Source organism: Haemaphysalis longicornis, unplaced genomic scaffold (assembly GCF_048455015.1).
Source record: "Haemaphysalis longicornis isolate Haplotype H1 unplaced genomic scaffold, Haemaphysalis longicornis Haplotype H1 scaffold_3, whole genome shotgun sequence".
NCBI classification, from domain to species: Eukaryota; Metazoa; Arthropoda; class Arachnida; order Ixodida; family Ixodidae; genus Haemaphysalis; species Haemaphysalis longicornis.
Genome location: NW_027526335.1, coordinates 88779535 through 88797578, shown reverse-complemented (window position 1 = coordinate 88797578; position 18044 = coordinate 88779535). Strand labels below are relative to the sequence as shown.

General features: G+C 48.2%; 1 protein-coding gene across 1 annotated transcript; it reads left to right on the top strand.

The window, feature by feature from the left end:
* The first annotated feature begins 301 nt into the window (after nt 1-301).
* Nucleotides 302-16943, top strand: LOC144174809 (uncharacterized). The gene is made up of 6 exons (XM_077703704.1): nt 302-619; nt 1062-1308; nt 3131-3322; nt 5775-6261; nt 6706-7018; nt 14097-16943. Exons 1-6 carry the CDS (start codon nt 595-597, stop codon nt 14522-14524), a joined length of 1692 nt encoding a protein of 563 aa, XP_077559830.1. The 5' UTR covers nt 302-594; the 3' UTR covers nt 14525-16943.
* Nucleotides 16944-18044: the final 1101 nt, after the last annotated feature.

Below are 18044 nucleotides of genomic sequence, written 5' to 3'. Positions count from 1 at the left end.
GTAGCCGTTCGTCTTGAGCTTTAGTTGACGCACTTGCAATCGTCAAAACGAAAGCAATTCAAACAGTGTAAACCAAATTAAAAAATAATTCACTTTTATACATTCATACGGTAATGTTTTTATAGAGCAATTATAACAAATAGAAATGTTGGCCTCATTCAGAAGACTCATCGCAGTTGACTGACAAATTAAGCTCATTTGCGCCGATTCTCGCGGTCTTTATTAAATTAATCTGCGCTGTTTGACGCAGTCCTCATAAAATGAATAATGCGTACACTGCACCTGTGTGTTCCTCAAGACCACGACCGGCTATATTTTGTGCCAGCGTAGCCTTCGCAAGAAATCCGCCAGACGCCACTGCTCGCTTCGCACGCAACGCACGCACGCACACTGGCTGCTCAAGTACACACACGCAAAAAATCAACAAGTCGGCTCCATGGAGGGTGTTCGTGATTGTTGCTGTCTGCATTGTTATTTGCGGGTTTAAGCACGTCGCGTCCGTCTTATCCACCGAACTTGTTCCTCCGAGACGCCGGCGACATCTTCTAGCAAGCCAGAACCAATTTATGTGCTTATGTGATTGTGTACGCCAGTATGGAAGGCGACAGGCCCCTGAATGGTAAGAAGCGTCCTTCCATTCGACCAGAGACGTTCGCGTGACTGCTTACACTATCCTTGCTATTGCCGCCTGCAGTCGTGATTCCCACTTCTTCCGCGACCGCCTTTGCTGCGTGGGACCTCAGCTTTTAGCGAATACTTAGAACCAGCACTTTCGACACTCGTCTAGCGGCTAAAAACGGGAATGAAAGCGCACGATTCGAACCCTCGGCACATTCGCTAGAGCGCGAAAAGCCTTCACCTGTAGAAAGCGCCCGCTACAGCAGTCTTGACGGCGCGCGAGAACCATTCGCTCAGCTTCGTCATTCTGGCCTGCTTCAAACGTTGCGAACTGTTTCACGCGTCTGAGGACTCGCGGTGCGCGGGTACTCCAACCGCGGCTCACTTAATTAACCGCGCGCGTTGTTGTTTTGGATTCTAGCATCTTTCTGCGTGGCTTCCAGGTGATCTGCCGCCCTTCGTGCCTGTGGAGACGATTCTCAAGGAGGATGGCTCCCCGATCTCGGTGGAAGGCGACAAGTCCGGCTCGCTCATGATGAACATGGAAACGCGCGAGCTTTTCCTCAGCAACGATGCTGCGTCGCCACAGCAGCAGCAGAACCCGTTCGCGCTTGCCGGGTCCGAGAAGCCCTCGATCATGCCCAAGGAGATGGACGAAGGAGCCAAGCAGTGGGACTGCAACCTGTGCAGGTGAGCGCCCCTCGTGTGGCTGCTGTGAACCAGTTTTTTGTGCCAATAGACTGCTGGGGCAAAACTCAGCTGTTGCTACCAGTAGCCCAATCTATAACTTGTTATGCTGGCGGGTAACAGCGTAGCAGCCTTCTGCAATGCCAGATGCACTGGTTCCGCCGTGTCACACCACCTGAGTAGTTTGTTGAAGGCCCCTGGTCATCCTACGCTTTGAAAAAAGCAGAAAAGTTATGAAGAGAGCCTGAATATATTTTGAACGGATTACTTTGAACTGTCAAATTGCTTTCCTGCATACAGGCTGAATGGACCTTCTATCTGAAAGCCACTAATAAATACGAGCAGTCACGAAATATGAAACTGGCTAATAGCGATAAGTGTCTTGTTATTCTTGTCCTTCTTAGGATGTTTGGGACTTCGCTGCAAGTAATTCTATTGAAGGATAATCCTTTCTCTCAATAGTCTCTTTACAAGGGAAAGTGACGAAGCTTCGCTGATGGTTAAAAGAAGATTTGGGTTGGGATTTCTAAGAGGTGCTAATGTGTCATTCCAGCCTTATTCTACGTCTGTGCATTTTCTTACTCTTTTCGTATTATGACTGCTTAGAACATTCCATCAGTTGTTTCATTCTCACTGTATGCTATAACTGATAGACCGTAAAAATTCTGAACCAGTACTGCCTACGAGACAGCTAGCTATCCTTTTTGAAGCATTAGTCTTTAAAGCTCCAAACAAGGATGCCATGCAAGGAGCCACTAGAAGCTAGCTGTAATCCAGAAGTACCCATCATGATAACATAGTGAACATTGCACATTTAAAACCTGGACGGTAGTGTTGTTATTTAAAATGCCCAGCCTTGTTCTGTTTATACGGAATTCTGTTTTCTCTGCAGGAGCACTTGTGTATGATTTTGCATAGAGGGCACCTTTCAGTTTCGGTTTCCTCGCATTAAAGCTCATTACTCAAAATTGTTTTTAGTTTCACTTCCGAAACCGAAAGCAGCTGGTTCTTGTGCCTAACACGTTGTTTTCTAGAGATCAGCATCGACTAGCCCATCAGCAGGAGTGGTTGCATCAAAACTTGGCCACTACACCGTTCTATCAAGCTATTCAAGAGTTGTGAGCTCGCACAGGGAGAAGGTCGTCCTCTTGCAGCTGTCTCCATCAAGAGTTTGTGCTTTCAGTTAGGACACATGGTGGGCTTGCAAACCTCCTCTCACCAGTACCACTCAGAGTGCCTTGTGTCGTCCTCCTCTTGCTGTTGTCTCTGTTGTGCTTCCGAGTAGACCCATGTTGTACCCCTGTCACACGGACACTTCTTATCCGAATTGAAGCGAAGCGCGATTGACTTTTTGAGAGCGCTTGACGCACCGCCGCTGCTACATGGCACGTTTCAATCCCGATTGAGAAGTTGCACCAGTTGCACTCACGTACTCCAGATGGCGCTAAAGATGTACTTTGCAGCCGGTGTCTGGTAACTTTACGCAGCCGTAGTTATACAAAATGTTTCCGCACTCCTATTTGGGTAAGTTACTTGATACAATTTCTGGTATTAGTTGAAGTTGAAGCTGTGCAGTTAGTCAGCGGGGACGAGAGTATCACCGCCTTTGTCCGATCGCACTTGGGAAACCAGGATTGAGTTCGAGCAGGATCGGGCTCGATTGCAATTGAAACTGGCGTGTAGCAGCGTCCGATCCAAAGTGAGCTCGATGTGGATGGACTCAGCCGCGATTGAAAGTGCCCGTGTGACAGGAGTATCATACCAACTTGCCCAAGCAGGTGGTCGGGTACCAACCAGCCAGCGACCGCGTCCTTTTCCGCTGCAGCCCTCTGCTGAAGAAGGCGCTGCAGCGGGAACGGCTACAGGTGCTGCGTCAGAACCCGTCGTACCGGGAGATGGAGCGGCTGCGGCAGCGCAGCATGATGCAGCTCAAGCGGCAGGACCCCAGCTTCCGTGCCCTCGAGCGCGAGCGCCAGCGGGCGCGCATGCAGCTGCGGCGACAGGACCCCAGCTTCAAGTGAGAGCTCCCCCCACTGTCTCCGGGCTCCCATCGGTGGGAGCCTGCACTCTTTCCCTGGTCGTCTCTTCTCCCCCTTCCCCATCATTGTTGTTCGAAAGTGCGTGCCACTCGTGTGCTGCTGAAAAACACCAATTTGTCTACCTTACGAGTCTGAAGCACTGAAAATTCCAGCTGAGTGAAGAATTTACACAAAAATAAACTATGGTTGATTCCTGATTCATAGGAATCAGAAAAGCACGAAAGTGAAATGTGGGTCGAAATCTTAAGCTGACCATGATTTGCGGGTCGGCGGCTGTTTTGTGGGTGTGCTTGGTGAGCAACGTCCTGCTGGCGGGTTGCTTCGGCAAAGGTGTACTGGCGTCATTTCTGTGACGGATATGACGTCAGTGAAATCTTGGTGTATCCCGGCATAAAACACTTTCGTGTTAAAATATAAAATCCGAAAACGAACAATTCGAAGTAAAACGTACTCTTTAGTACTAATGGTTGCTTCCCCACAAGAAGACCCTGCGTGCAGGGGTGCACCCTTTACAGGCCGCTTGCTTCGTTGTACTGCCGTCACTTCCATCACGGATGTGACATCTTTAAAAATAGGCTAGTGAGGGCAGCGACGATTTGTTTTATGGGTATATTGTTTAACATGAGTTAACTCTTTTTATACCACGGGAAAAATGTCTTTTTTTATGGTTCTAGTAAACCTTTTTTACGCAAAAGCTGTCTTACCCAAAAATATGCAAGGAATGTAAAAATGAAGCTAAGAATGTGCTTTTCAATTATACAGTTTTGGAGGCCAAGTAAGGGGGCAGAATGAAATATTAGATTGGTAAAGGAGAAATTTTGGCAAAGTTTAGAAAATGTCTGCAAAAATATGCTAGCATCTCAAAAGAGATCTAAAAACATTTTGAATGTACAAGGTCTTCTTACGTGCATTAGCAATATCCTTAGCAAAAATAGTTTTCGATGGAGTGGTTTACCAGCTATGAAAAAATTACATTCCTTCCAAACACTGAAAAATTTTCTGTGCAAATTCTTGTAAAAATTTTGTATGCAAGAACTGTTGGGCGGGAAACTATACAAGTCACATAATAGAGCTATATAGATCAATTTTCAACAATGTAAATTTTTATACAACTTCAGGGGCATAAATGTAAAATTTAATTAGTCGAAAACAAATTTTAGCGAGCTTTAGAAAAATGTCAAAAGTAAGCAAGAGCAGAAAAGAACATTTTGAAATATGTATACAAAATCTCTTTATAAGTGTTAGCAAAATCCTGTGTAAAATTTAAAGTCTTGATTTAGGCAGTTTTTTAACTGTAAAAAAATGATGTCCAGCCTTTCAATTGCTGATGCTATTGGGCAGAGCAGTCTACACTTGGGTCCCTCATGGGGCAAAACACCAATATTCACAGATGAGGATGCAACAAGTCCTTTGCAGATGACGTTTACACCCATTAGATAAGATAAATAACATTGTGACATCCGTAAGCACCAAAACTGGCTGCAGAGAATGTCAGACAAACTGAAAAAAGGAACCGAAACCTCCTGATACGCATATGTGCAAGGCCAGTTCCTTGGATTATCTCTCTCAGAACTAAATTCTAATAATGCCACGTGGGCCAGGCACTGTTACTAATAACACACAACTTAATAGATTCCCGGCCGCGGCGGCCGCTTTTCTGATGGAGGCGAAAAGCAAAAACTCCCGTGTGCACGAGATTTCGGCGCACGTTAAAGATCCCCAGGTGGTCAAAATTAATCTGGAACCCTCCACTACGGTGTGCCTCATCGCCTGCGTTGCGTCGGCGCGTTAAACCTACAATCAATCAATCAACACAACTTAATAACACACACACAGGCAGCAGAATCACACAACTTACGGTGTTAGTAGCGTGCATCAATCTTGCCGATGTGGCCATCTTGATCTGCAACTACAGTGCACTTTTGCATTTCATGGCGGGCTTTAAAAGTCGCTGCCTAACTGCGAAGTATGAGCTATACAAAATATGAACCTGCACATTTCCCCTTGCACAGCAGGTGGCCCCAGGGTTTTTAAAATGTGCAGTATGGCTTCGAACTCTGCATTGAAATGTAAGAATAGCTGCATGGTACAGATAGAGTTAGCTAACCCCTTTGCTCCACCGCGACAGTCGCTGCTGAAGTCGGCAGCACTGGTGGATGGCGTTGCCCTCGAATTCCATGTGGTGGGAAAGTCAAAGCCATTAGGATCAAACTTTGATGTGCACATGCAGTTCTCTTTATTTTTTAGCGTTGGTAGCTTCTCCAATACATGGTGGCCCCATTGGATGTCTATTGCTGTGGCAGACATTTTTGCATCAGTAGATCAAACGGGCCCAAAGTGCTGCTCAAAGAACAGGGGGAGGAAAATGGGTACCCGTTTGTGAGTGTTACTGAGGCGAGGCCGACCGCTTCCTGCTTCCTCCCGTGGCAGGGCCATGGAGCGCGAGCGGCAGCGGAGGCGAATGCGCCTCAAGCGGCGGGACCCGGCCTTCCGAGAGCGCGAGCGGGAGCAGCAGAAGACACGTCTCATGGCGAAGCGCACGGACAGGCTGCCGCTCACCGCTGGCCCTTCGTCGGGTGCCTCCCCGCTGGCACTGCCCAGCCCCTCCTCCTCCTCCCCCCAGCAGGGCTCCTCCCCACAGCAGCAGCAGCTGGCACTGCCTCCTCCGCCCTCCTCCTCCTCCCACCACCAGCCGCTGCCCTCCCCCTCCTCCTCGCCGCACATGGCCCTCTCGTCGTCGTCGGCATCCTCCACGCCCCAGTCATCCCAGCAGCCGCCGCCCTCGCAGCAGCAGCAGCAGCAGCACACCAAGGGCCCCCTGGGCAACTGCCTCGTGCCCCAAGACATGCAGAAGCGGGACGCCACGGCGCTGTACGGCCACCTGCAGCGCATTGTCGGGTACCACAACTTGCTGCAGGTGGGTGCGCCAGTCACCGTGCCTCTTCTTTGCACTGCTTTTGGGTCATGTCAGTGTGGTCTGCATTAATCTTTATCCCTCCTTGACAAAGGGATGTCTCTCAACTGGGTCCCTCAGCTTATCTGAGCGCAGTTCTCATCACATCAGGCGAATGGCGAAGCTTGCGCGACGTGCTTCTAGGTGGAGTGTTGTGTTCTACCAGTCCGTTAACTGTGTCCCTCGAAAAACTCTCAGCCATCTCACACTTGGTTTCATAGCCTGTACTGCTTTTCAACATGATATCAGATTGGAGGGAAATTATGGTGCAGCCAATATTGGGCAAACAACGTAACCATTGCACCTTAAATGCTCTGCCTAACGACCGGCTGCTGGTCTTCTGTCATACCCGTCGCTGCTTCGCAAAGATGCACTGCCCGTTGTGACAGCGCTGTGGCTGGTGTGCAGGGGCGGCCCCCGCACCCCGAGGAGCCCGGTCCGTCCTTCAAGAGCCCCTACTTTGGCGGAGGGGAGCCTGGCGGGGGAGCCCTGATGGCCCGCCGCATGGGCACTCCCCAGGGCCACCCCGGCGGGGGCAGCAGCGGGATCAAGGGGGGGCCCCTGGGGGGCCGCCCCAAGAGCTTTCTGGACGGGGGCCCCTGCCACCCCATGGGGGACATGTTTGCTGCCTCGTACCCCACCATGCGGGACCAGGGCCTCTCGGCCATGGGGGCGCAGTCCTGCGGCTCTCTGGACGGACCTCCGCTGCTGCACACAGCCAGTGAGTGGCCCCTGGGGCTCCAATCGTCCCATGCAACAACATTTTGTGTTTGAGCAAAGAAGGTTTTTGCTTCTCACCTTTTCGTGGCGAAAAGGCAGACGCAAGAGAGTACCCACAAATTGCTTTTCCACGTGCGAAACATGAAGTGCATTTAAGACCCACTTGGGACTTTCTGACGTACAGTTTCTGTGCCTCGTTTTTCTGTTTTGAGGATATGTGATATCAATTCACCAGTACATGAACATGATGGAAGTGGTAGCTTTGCGACTGAGTTGGAAGCCAGGTTTGCATCACTGCATTGAGTAATGTGTGCGGAGTCCGCACATCTGGGGTAGCAGTGACTTCTGTTGTGCGCGCCATGAAGTTCTATAACTACAGTAGAATCTTGATGATACGAATCTCGCGGGACCGCAAAAAATATTCGTATCATCCGAAATTCGTACGAACCAACACAGACCAAAAAATTGAGCACTAAAAAAAGTTTTCGTTTATATCTTTTCTTACTTTCGCATGAAAAAATCGGTGATGTCTTTCTGCATTTTTTAAGCTCCATGTCGCCAAACAGTCCTTTCTGGAGCACGTAAAACATCGCACTCGTCTCTTCACTCGCGGAGCCCAAGCTCACTACACGCCGCAACAGTCAAGGCATGAACCGCATGACGCATTTTTGCACGCGATTCGCGCGTGTCGGCATTGCATGTGCGATTTTTTTACGCCGCATCGACGATTCCGCGCCTGAGGCAGCTTCTTTAGCCCGACGACTTGGGCCAATGGGGAGGCGCTCGCCTCATGGCGGCAGTTTCAAAGCGCTTGAAACAGCCGGCTGGCTCCGCCGGAGATGTTTAGGTTTACCACCCCAGCAGGTATTTCATGGGCGCTTTCAGTAGCGGCGTGGATGATGTTTTATAGTGCCAGTTTCGCCCCCATTGTAAGCTCCTTTACCGTGCAAGCAACTTTGTGTGTGCCTTGGGCAGCATTTTGAAGAGCAGTTAGAAGCGGTCGCTCAAGCGCCCCGCACCACTTCGCTGCCAAAGCCGTCGCCATGTTGCTGCCTTCACTGGCCGCGCAGCGTGCGGGTGGTTCCGCAGTGGAGTCAGCGCGCTTGTGGCGTGTATGGCGCGTTTTCACGAGCAGAAAATAACATCCCGGCCGTTCCCGGAGAAAGAGTGACCAAGAGGGGAGAGAGAGCGCGCACGTTGCCTTTGCTTGCTCCCTCAGCAATCTGGAGCCGCACCGGCACGTTTGAATCATCCGCCAAGCCACGCAGGTCCATTTGTAACAGCCGAAATTTCGCCCATTGCAAACAATACTATTTTGCAAGGACTTCTCAGAACTTCATATCGCCCCGAAATTCGTATCGCCCAGAATCATATTATCGGGATTCCACTGTGTTCTGGCCGGGTGCGCTCAGGTGAAGGGCTTAAAGGAGCCATGAAGAGAAAATGCAAGTTGGTTTTATTCAAAAGATTTCGTGTTTTATAGTGCCCCCAGCGCTTGTCCGGATACAAACGATGCTTTATTCACTGAAAAATTAAACAATTTAGGTTAAAATTTTGATTTTCCCGCTAAATCGTTTGTCTTCGGGGTCTGCAATGACATCACAGGAACCGACCGCTCTGCCGCTTAGAGTCCCTTCATTCACGCATCCGCCGTACAGGGTAGAGACACGTATACGCTGGCGCCGCCATTTTGGGTTGCTCGCTCGCCGCCAAAGCAAGTCATTGTGTCAAAAACGCGCTAAAATTATCGCCGCAACGCGGTTTACTGAAGACGTTTGAATCATATTGTCTGTTTCGCGTTGCTGGGTCTCGTGGGAAACGAAAAGAATAACGCGTTGAGCCCGTTGGCCCAATTCCGGCGGCACGGGACCGTTCAAAGGTTGTCTCCACCCTGTACAGCGGTGTTGGTTTCTTCCCGTGTTTCTTTACGTTACCCGAACCTAGATGGTGCCACCATACCGTGGCAAGCGTTTGGTTTGTTTTTGCCTGCATTTAAACTTGGCTTGTTTTTGTTCTGGGAGAAAATATTCGTTCCCTGAAACAGTGCTCGCTCGACAAATGGGGTCACGTAAGACACTGTTGCTTGCGTCAATCGGCCAGTGTCGTCTGAGACAACCCCAAGCCCCGTAGTGCTGTGCAGCTAAACCAAGCATGCTGTGCGCAGTACGAACAGCAGAACGCATCAGTACTTCTATGTTTACATGTGCTTTCGTAACTTCCACTGTTTGTCCCATCATTCTTATTGCTTTGTAAAGAATGTGCCCTAAATTTAAGCGCAAATCGCTCGTTCGTCTAGTTTGTAAGCTCTACCTAATTTTCGTCTGCTTCTGCCAGCCTCCGCCAATCGCAGAGCTTAGCTCATGTGACATCATAGGTTCTGTTGCGGGAAATGAGCTGGTGGGTCGCATGACCATTCCCGTTTTTCCTAATTATGTAGCTTATTTGAGCGAAGTTTACGTTAAAAGTGGTGTCAGTATGATTCTAACGAGACAATCTTTTGAATGAACCAAACTTGTGTTTTCTCTTCATGGCTCCTTTAAGCTCACCTGTCACTGGAGAAACTGTGTGCAGTGATGGTTCAGTATCAGCATTGCATTTTGCTTCAAAAACACTTTTGTGCAAGTTGGATAGATTGCATCACCTGAAGATTTCTTCTTTAGGCGTCGGTAGCAAAGTTCCATCCACAAACTTGCACATTTTCACTTGCCCAGCACTCCGAATACTGTGCACTGTAGTGACACTTTCCACAGCTTGCTGTGTGATGGCGTGCAAATTTAAATGTCAGTATTCTCATCGCCGGCTTTTCAAGCTGGTAGTGTTTCTATGTGACAATAAAGAGACAACACGAGGGTAACACCTTTTCTCACTTAAAATACATGAAGAAAGTATCCAATGTGGCATCTCTGCTCTATGATGCTTAAATGCAGCTATGATGTGTAAATGCACAAAATAAGTGCAGGAATCCAGAATAGGAGGGAAGGGAATCACAGACATTCCCGCGAAAATGTGAGCTTTTTGCTGTACGTGAGAAAGTTACACTCGGCACAGCTGCCATTGACCACATGTACAGTATTCCCTGCACCAGTCGTTGACCATTTTTTCAGGTCTGATGACAGGGACGGTAAAAATGTCCAGCTAACCAAGCAGTCTGCGAAAGTTTGGGCCAAACAAGCCCCAATATTTTTCTAGTCAATTTTGTTGAAAACATCAGACAGTCCAACAAATCGTTTGACAACTGTATTTTACGGACGTTATGCTAAGGGATAGGAAGTGATCATTACAGAAAAAAAAATCTTGAGTAAGACAGCAAAAGTGGCGTAGTGCAGAACAGGAGATGCGTGGCATAGATAATGGATGAATAAGCAGTGCTGACGAGGTGAGCAGCCAAAGGGAAGCAAGAAATAGGTGGTGGGAGGTGAGCTAAGTATAGTTTAGGGGAAATGAGGGGATTGGGCGGATGGTGGAGGTGTTAGAAAAGGCCCTCATTCCACATTTATGTGTTACGCGTGACATTTCCGAACTTGGTAATACAGTCTCTAGTCCACTTATAACGGAATCCAAGTGCCAAGGAAATTTCATCGTAATAACTTCGAATTGTTATAATTGTAAGCAGTTGGAGAAAAAAAAAACACGAAACAGAGCTTAAACCATTTTATTCACATGCAAGCAAAGTCTGACTACAGTCTACGCCCATTACAATGGACCCTCTTAATCCGGAAAAAATTGTCCGCTGTATCCGAAGTATGCAGGTCTGAATCAGCATAAGTGGGAACTTTGGCCCATATTGCGTATACATGCTGCAGACAATTTGTTCTTTCTACACGCCTGCAGCATTTCTGCACAGTGTTCACATGCGGGACATGAATCGCCTAACGCTGTTTTTAAAGCTTAGCACCGGCACTTGGAAAAGGCCTAGCACATGTGGTCGAGTGCATGGAGACGCAAGCTAAGGTGAGCAAATGAAGCAACATTGTAATTAGGCGCAATTACTAACCAGCTGTAAAAATCAGTCATGGCCAACAATAGGTGACCGGTAAAAAGCGCAAAGGCTCATGGGTGCATTGTCTGCTCCCGCGGAGTTCCGCCACTTCCGGTTCGGGAGCTCTCCTGGCCTCCCGTACGCCGACAGCTTTAACCCGCACGTGTGCTTGTTGTTTATCTATTTCCACCGAGAAAAGAAACGCTCATGCATCGCACATTCAATGTATAACAACGATGAATCCTACTAGGGGCTTCTCGGAAAGGTAAACACTCTGTGACAAATAAACAACATGCACACACGCGCGTCAAAGCCGCCGGCGTGCGGGAAGCCAGGCGTGATCTCGAACTGGAAGTGGCTGGAGCAGACGACGTACCCATGAGCCTTTGCGCGTTTTACCGGTCACCTATTTGGATCTATGCCTGATGTTTTTCCAAGGCAGCTTCCATATTTTAATTATCTTAGTCTGCTCAGTAAAACAGCTGATATGAAATAATCTGATGAAGTACAGCTGTAAAATCGGAATTTAGACCAGTTGTAGATTGCACACAATAGATGGGAACCATCCTCCTGCTTGACGTTTTTACCTTTTTCATCGAATGGAACAGGAACGATGCATGTGTGGGAATAATAAATGCCGAACTTCATTGAACCCAAGTTGTTTATTACATAAAAAACTGTGGCGAGGGCAGACTTGACCTCCGGGTGTGCCACTTAGTTCATGGCTGCGGAAACAGGCCTATGGCTGCACAAATTGTGTTTTTTGTCAAAGAATCTCCTATTGTCCGGTTTGCCGTTTACAAATTGCATGGCAAACAAGAAAGTTATTGACCAAAAACTGGTTTTGTACGAAATAAAACGCCGCATTTAAATAAAAAGCAGATGCGGAGTCTAGGAGGTCTGCGGAGTACATTTGCTATTTTCGCCAACTACAGCGGGACGCAGTGGGAACAAACGTGGCACGTGGCCCCACAGGGTTCTTTTTGAATGTGATTTCACTCTCTCAACTTTGCGTCAAGTAATGGTTCCAGCGGCAGTGGCAAAACGGCTATGCTCGTTGCTGCGGTTTCACCCTATGGTCTCACTCACAAAATTCACTGGCCACAAATACCCTCTGTAGCCCGATTCACGAAAAATCCGGGCTGCGAAATTAAATCGTCTTATAAGTAGTTATATCATACCTTCAGTTGTGAGCTTATGTACCTCGAGCCATTCTATTTCACTGCTCTAACTGCCCAGGGGTGAGACAGCTGCGCAAATTGCGCAGATTTGATACAAATCTGCTTTCCTGCACCAGGCTGCTCCAAAAGCTTGAAAATTGCAAAATTTGCGCCAAACTGCTCCAAAACAGTCTGAGAGCCAAGGATTTTAATGCTCCCGTCAGTTTCAGTGGCAAAAAATGTGTAGTGACAGCATAATTTTCCTGCACCCCAATGTGATGCTCTTGTTTGTAATGGTTTAATTGATTGATCATTGAATAAAAAACCCGCATAAAATTGACCCCGAGATAGTTTTTTCGAAAGTCACAATGTTGGGTTGCACGTGTTATATTCTGTGCATTTTTAAAGTTTTCTCATCGAAAATCATTGCAAAGTCCAGCAGAAAAAATACTGATGTGTACTGAGGTGACAAACTACTTGTGGAAGTTGATGAAAAAACGGCAATTTTTGGAGCACCGTATTTCCGGAACAACATTACTGGGCGCCGCCATCTTAGTTTGGTGAAGATTGGGAAACATGGCCGTCGGGCGAAGCAGTTGCTCGTGGTTCAGGCAGAGAGCTCTTCGCCGAGTTCTACCGTGTTTTTTGGTTATGGGGGTGGCTGGGTTTACATTTAGCCATTTGATCTAGGAAGTTGCGCGACTCGAAAGACGGGAGTTCATTAAAAACAACGTGGTGCCCGCGAATTCGCCGTGTTTCGGCCTTGAGTGTGAGGCGCGGTGCGAGCTTGAAGTGAAATTTCAGTCTCATTGCGGTGTTAGCAAATCTTTCTAGGGACCATACTGCCTGTGGTCGCACAAAAAAAAAATAATAATAATAAGAAGAAGGCCGCCGGCACTGGGTTGTCTAGGGTGCGACAGCGACTCTTTCTACGCTGGAAATGTTTCCAGACACAATAGTTTCCTATGCAAAATCAACAAAGAAAAAGAATATTGGGTGCCGGGACCGCGAAAGTCTGCTATTAACAATGATTCAATACAATTTTTGCCCAATATTTAGTCTGTTGTAGCCGATGGTCTGCTATAGCCTGGTCTGTTATGAGTGGAGTGGATTCCGCTTAAAATGCATGGGGACCAAACAAACCAACAGAAATGGTCTATCGTAACCGGAAGTCTATTGTTGCCAGATCCGCTGTAACGAAGCCATAGTCAGTCAGTTTTGTTTTCTGCACGCGAAGCTGGCGCACATCATTTTGAGCGAAAGGTCTTTGGTGGAAGCGAAGTCCCTGAGGTACTGCGACTTGCGTTGGACCTCCTGCGACGTTATTTGAGTAGGCTGCACTATCGCATCCTAAGAGTCGTTACAGTCACCGCTGTTTGCAGCATGTATCTGGGCAGCGATCGCCTTTTCAGTGAGGCGCTCGGATATTTCCAAAACATCACCCCTGGTGTTCCTTCCACGGAAAAACAGAGCCAGCTGAAGTGGTGCGCACGTGACACGAAAAGCGAACGCACGAGCAGTGAGGGAACCTCTAGAACACACTAGCGCGGGCTTGTGAGCGGGCGCGGGGATGATCAAAGTGGCGGCACCGGGAGGGAGATTCACGAGGAAAACTGCTCTCCTCCTCCCCTCACTTCTTTGTAAGTGGCGCAGTCGACTTGTTTTCTGAGGGCTGGAAGGGAAGCGAGGTGCATCATGGCTCACGGTGCATGCCATCGGCCGCGGAGAGCCGGAGAGCTCGAATTTTCAGTGCACGCTATACTGGATTCAATCGTTATATCTGATGTCACAACACTGTAGCATTGTAACAAGCATTTTATTTGACCATAGAAAGCACACAAATGTGGAAGGTGCCATTATATCTGATATATTGTAATAAACAGTATCGTTATAAAGGGCTTGACTGTAGTGACGACCGTACCTCTTGTGCCCGATTACAGCCGGTGCTGAAGCCAGCCGAGGAAACCACTCAATGGCGCTGCTGGGCGGCGTGAGCGACATGCTGCCCTCGGTTCCGGACTGCCCCGAGTGCCTCGAGGTGCAGCGCCAGCGGCTGCAGTGCGACCTGTGCCAGGGAGAAGAGCAGGCGGCGGCGGCGGGGTGCATGCTGCCGCGCCCTTCGGGCCGGCGCCGCTCGTCGCGCCAGTCCACTGAGCGCTTCCGCTGCTCCGTCTGCGGCAAGGAGTTTGGCATGAAGCACCACCTCAAGGAGCACTACAAGTCGCACGGGGACCGGAATCTCTGCTGCCCGCACTGCGACTACCGCACCTGCTACGGCTACGCCCTACGCCGGCACGTCATCATCCGCCACGACCGGCCCGCAGCGCGGCAAGCTCAGGTCATCCAGCAGCTGGCAGTCGCGCAGTGACCCCCCCACAACTGTGTGTGACTCCGGTGCGTGGAGAAACCTTTGTGTCACGCGGGCAGGCTGGCGGTTGAGAGCCGCCGCCTCGCGCCGTCGAAACTTCACTAGGGAGAGTGGCGCTGTGTCTCCGAGAGTTCAGCTCCCTGGCTGCTGCAGCAAGGCTACTCATCATCTCAAGCCACAAACCTTCTCGGGGAGACTGGGAAGAGGCTGCGTGTGTGCTGCCCTCCCATTTAGTTCGTGGGATGCAGCTCATCTCGGTCACATCAGCTGCAGGACGACGACTGCAGCGACGTCGTAGAGAATGTTCGGTGAAGCCGACTGACTGAAGCCTGGTTTCACTCAATGACTGCGCTAAGCACCACTGGCTTCCTTACTCCGATCTGGCGTGCGTCCCTTGCCAACCTTCCATTCCATCGTGTACTGGTGCAGTAGGGAAGCGGTGTAGCTGTAAGCTGTTGCAGTGGCTGCCCTGAAATTCGGACAAGCCTCCACCATTGCCCTTGGCCATGGGCATCTAGTCAAGCTTGGTGCAATGCAGGCAGGCCTCTTAAGGCCCTTCTCTCGCTCACTACTAACAAGTGGTGTCCAAGACTGTTCAAGAGCTCGGGGAGTGTGTGTTTACTTTAAACACTGCCTTCGGGCTATGCAACTACATATGCCACTTGCAGACATAAGGAAACGTCACCGCTAACCATCAGTGCTGCAGGCACAAAGTAATGTAGCAAAAAAATTTAATCGTACGATAAAAGCTTGCAACAAGGAACAGCTGAAAACTGGATTGTGTGGTATGTTGGTTATTGACAGCGCTCCTTCTCGCACTATTGTGTGGTATGTTGGTTATTGACAGCGCTCCTTCTCGCACTATTGGGAAGGCGAGTTGTGCATGTTGACTGGTATGTGTGGTGGTGAAATGTAGAACTGGTTGCTATGTGCAGTTCAATTTTGACTGAATTTTATGTTGACAAAAACTGTGTTGGCTTTAACACATTTTATAAAAATAAGTAAGCTTTTTTTTTTTTTTTTTTTTTTGGATTGCATTGTATAGCCCCGTCCTAATTATTAGCATCAAAAGTGGCGTTCTGTTCTGGATAAACATACTTGTAGGCAAGCTGTCAAGTGTCGAAGTAGAAGAACTGCGAAGCAAGAACATGCACATTCAGGGAAAAGTTCTGAAACAGCATTTGAGGGGTTCGAAACACTTGGTCTCTTGTTGCTTACAGAGTGCCAGCAGCTCAGACTGTTCTCAGAATGAGTCAGCATTCTGATGTTTTTTGCTTTTTTTTTATTCCTAAAAAAGGGTACTCATTCTGTTAACATAAGAAAATCAGCATTCTGATGTTTTTGCTTTTTTTTTTATTCCTAAAAAAGGGTACTCATTCTGTTAACAGAAGAAAAAGTTATATAAATTGGTACTACCTTGAATCTGTAATAAGCAGAAATCGTTGAATGATGCTGGCTTGTTGATGATGTTGGCAGATTTTGTACATAGGACTACAATGTTCTAGAGCCCAGGTACGTGCCCACACGGCTTTCAGAGAAATTATGGCCAGTTTATTTGAAGAAACTTCTAAGGATGCTCGCTAATTCATCATAAATTTCTTGTTCGCAATATCTCAAGCCAGCATTGCAGTATTAACAGATTGGCCTGGTGGGTGCTGTTACGGGCGCATTTAGTTTACCGAGTTTAGAAATGTGTGATTGAAAAATCTTCCCTTTTGTGCCCTCGTTAGGGAGCCAGGGCATTTGTGCGAGAGAACAAAACACTCAGGGCAACAGCTTGTGCATTTGTACTGTCCACTGAAATGTGGCGTTCACAGTTTAATTGCTGCAGGTCTGACGAATGTGTGAGTGGCGGCCCTTCCTTGCAGACTAACGGCGTGTTGTAAATGTTGAGTACACTGTCTGCCGGTAGTGCCTCTCCTGTCGTAATACAATTACCCACGTCACCGTCATCCGTCGAGCTCACTTTCCCGCAAACGCTACACAGTGCGTGTTCGTGTTTTCCTTGACCGAAGTTGTGTATATAAGAACTACCGCAATACAGTTCCCCGGCGCGAACATTGTCAACGATCACCGGCGAATAACTTTCACAAAGCTGACCTGGTGTTGAAAGCGTGCTTCATCACAGATATCTATCCTGAGGTTTGATTTACAGTGTACAGTTCGCATTGCTTTGTCGATCAAACTTGCTTGCCGAAGAGGCCGTCTTCTGTGTCATTCTGAACCTAATGGAGTTGCAGCGCTTGCTTATTGTGCTGCTGTGGCTGCCCTTTCCATTTCGGTTGCAGTAGAATGTAGTAACTAAGCTCGTCTGCTGAAGGGCCCTTCCTAGGACTGGCAGCGCACGCAGACTTGATGTCAGCCTCTCCCGAGTAACCATTGAGTGTATATGTGTAAATAAACATATTTGTAGTTTGGAGCATGTGCAGCCTGTGCAACCCTCCACTGTGACCACACCACAAGTGTGCTACTACAGTAGAATCTCGATAAACTGAAATCGCTTAAATGGAATTGTCGCTTAATTGGAACTGTAGCCTGTAAGTTGGTTGGTTTTGTATTCAGATAAAGTAAAAAGCTTTCGGTAATCAGGACTGAAATTTCCGCCTCACCGTGTAAACGGAACCGGAAATGGAAATTCTTGTCAAACCCATGGCGCATAGCATGAGCTTTTTCCGGTTTCGGCTGTTTAGTTTTTGTTTTCTTTTTTTAGTCTCGTTGGCCTCATGAGCCACGTCTCGTTAGTAGTTAGCTGTGTTAACGCAACGAATGCAACATCACAGTTCTTTTTCTAGTCGTTCGGTCTCAATTCAAGTCGCCGAGGTTACAGGCTTCTGCTGCCTCATTCGTGCTATCGTGGTGATAATCGTGCTTCATTACCGCGTCTTCTAAATTCGGTGGCTCATAAGTACTCGCGAAGTCGAGGCCTGGGGTGTTTTGCACCATGCGCTTACGTTAGAAAAGAAAGGACATTATTCTTGACTTCGAAAGCGGCTCTTTGATGCATTTTTATGCATTTTTTAGGGCACAGTGACTAATTGTTGCCAAATAAACTTTGTGAATGTTATGCCTAAACCTCTTGTAGTTTTCTTACTTTCTGAAAAAACTATCAGCTACCTTCACCTTCCGGTGCCTACAGTTCCACGAGTTTGTACGCACATAAATTTGCACTTTTGCACAGCTCTCTCAGTAAACGGAACTACTGAATGCAACTAATTTTTTCGGTCCCACGAAGTTTCGTTTATCGAGAGTCTACTGTATTTAGAAGGCCTCCACGCCAGCTTATATAAAGTAATTCTGGCACAGCATCAGCTGTTGTGCTCCCATACCAGCAACAGGGGCCAACTCTGTTTAGGCATGCTGTTAGGCCGGCATGTCAAGGCGGACAGCACCACAAAACAGTAACCCCTCGTTAAAAACAATAACCACCTCCTCACAGTCTCTGTGGTGCTGTATATGCTTCTAAAGCTTCCTTAAAAGCCAGAGGAGAGTATGAAAGACTGTAAAACCAGTCAGTATGCTC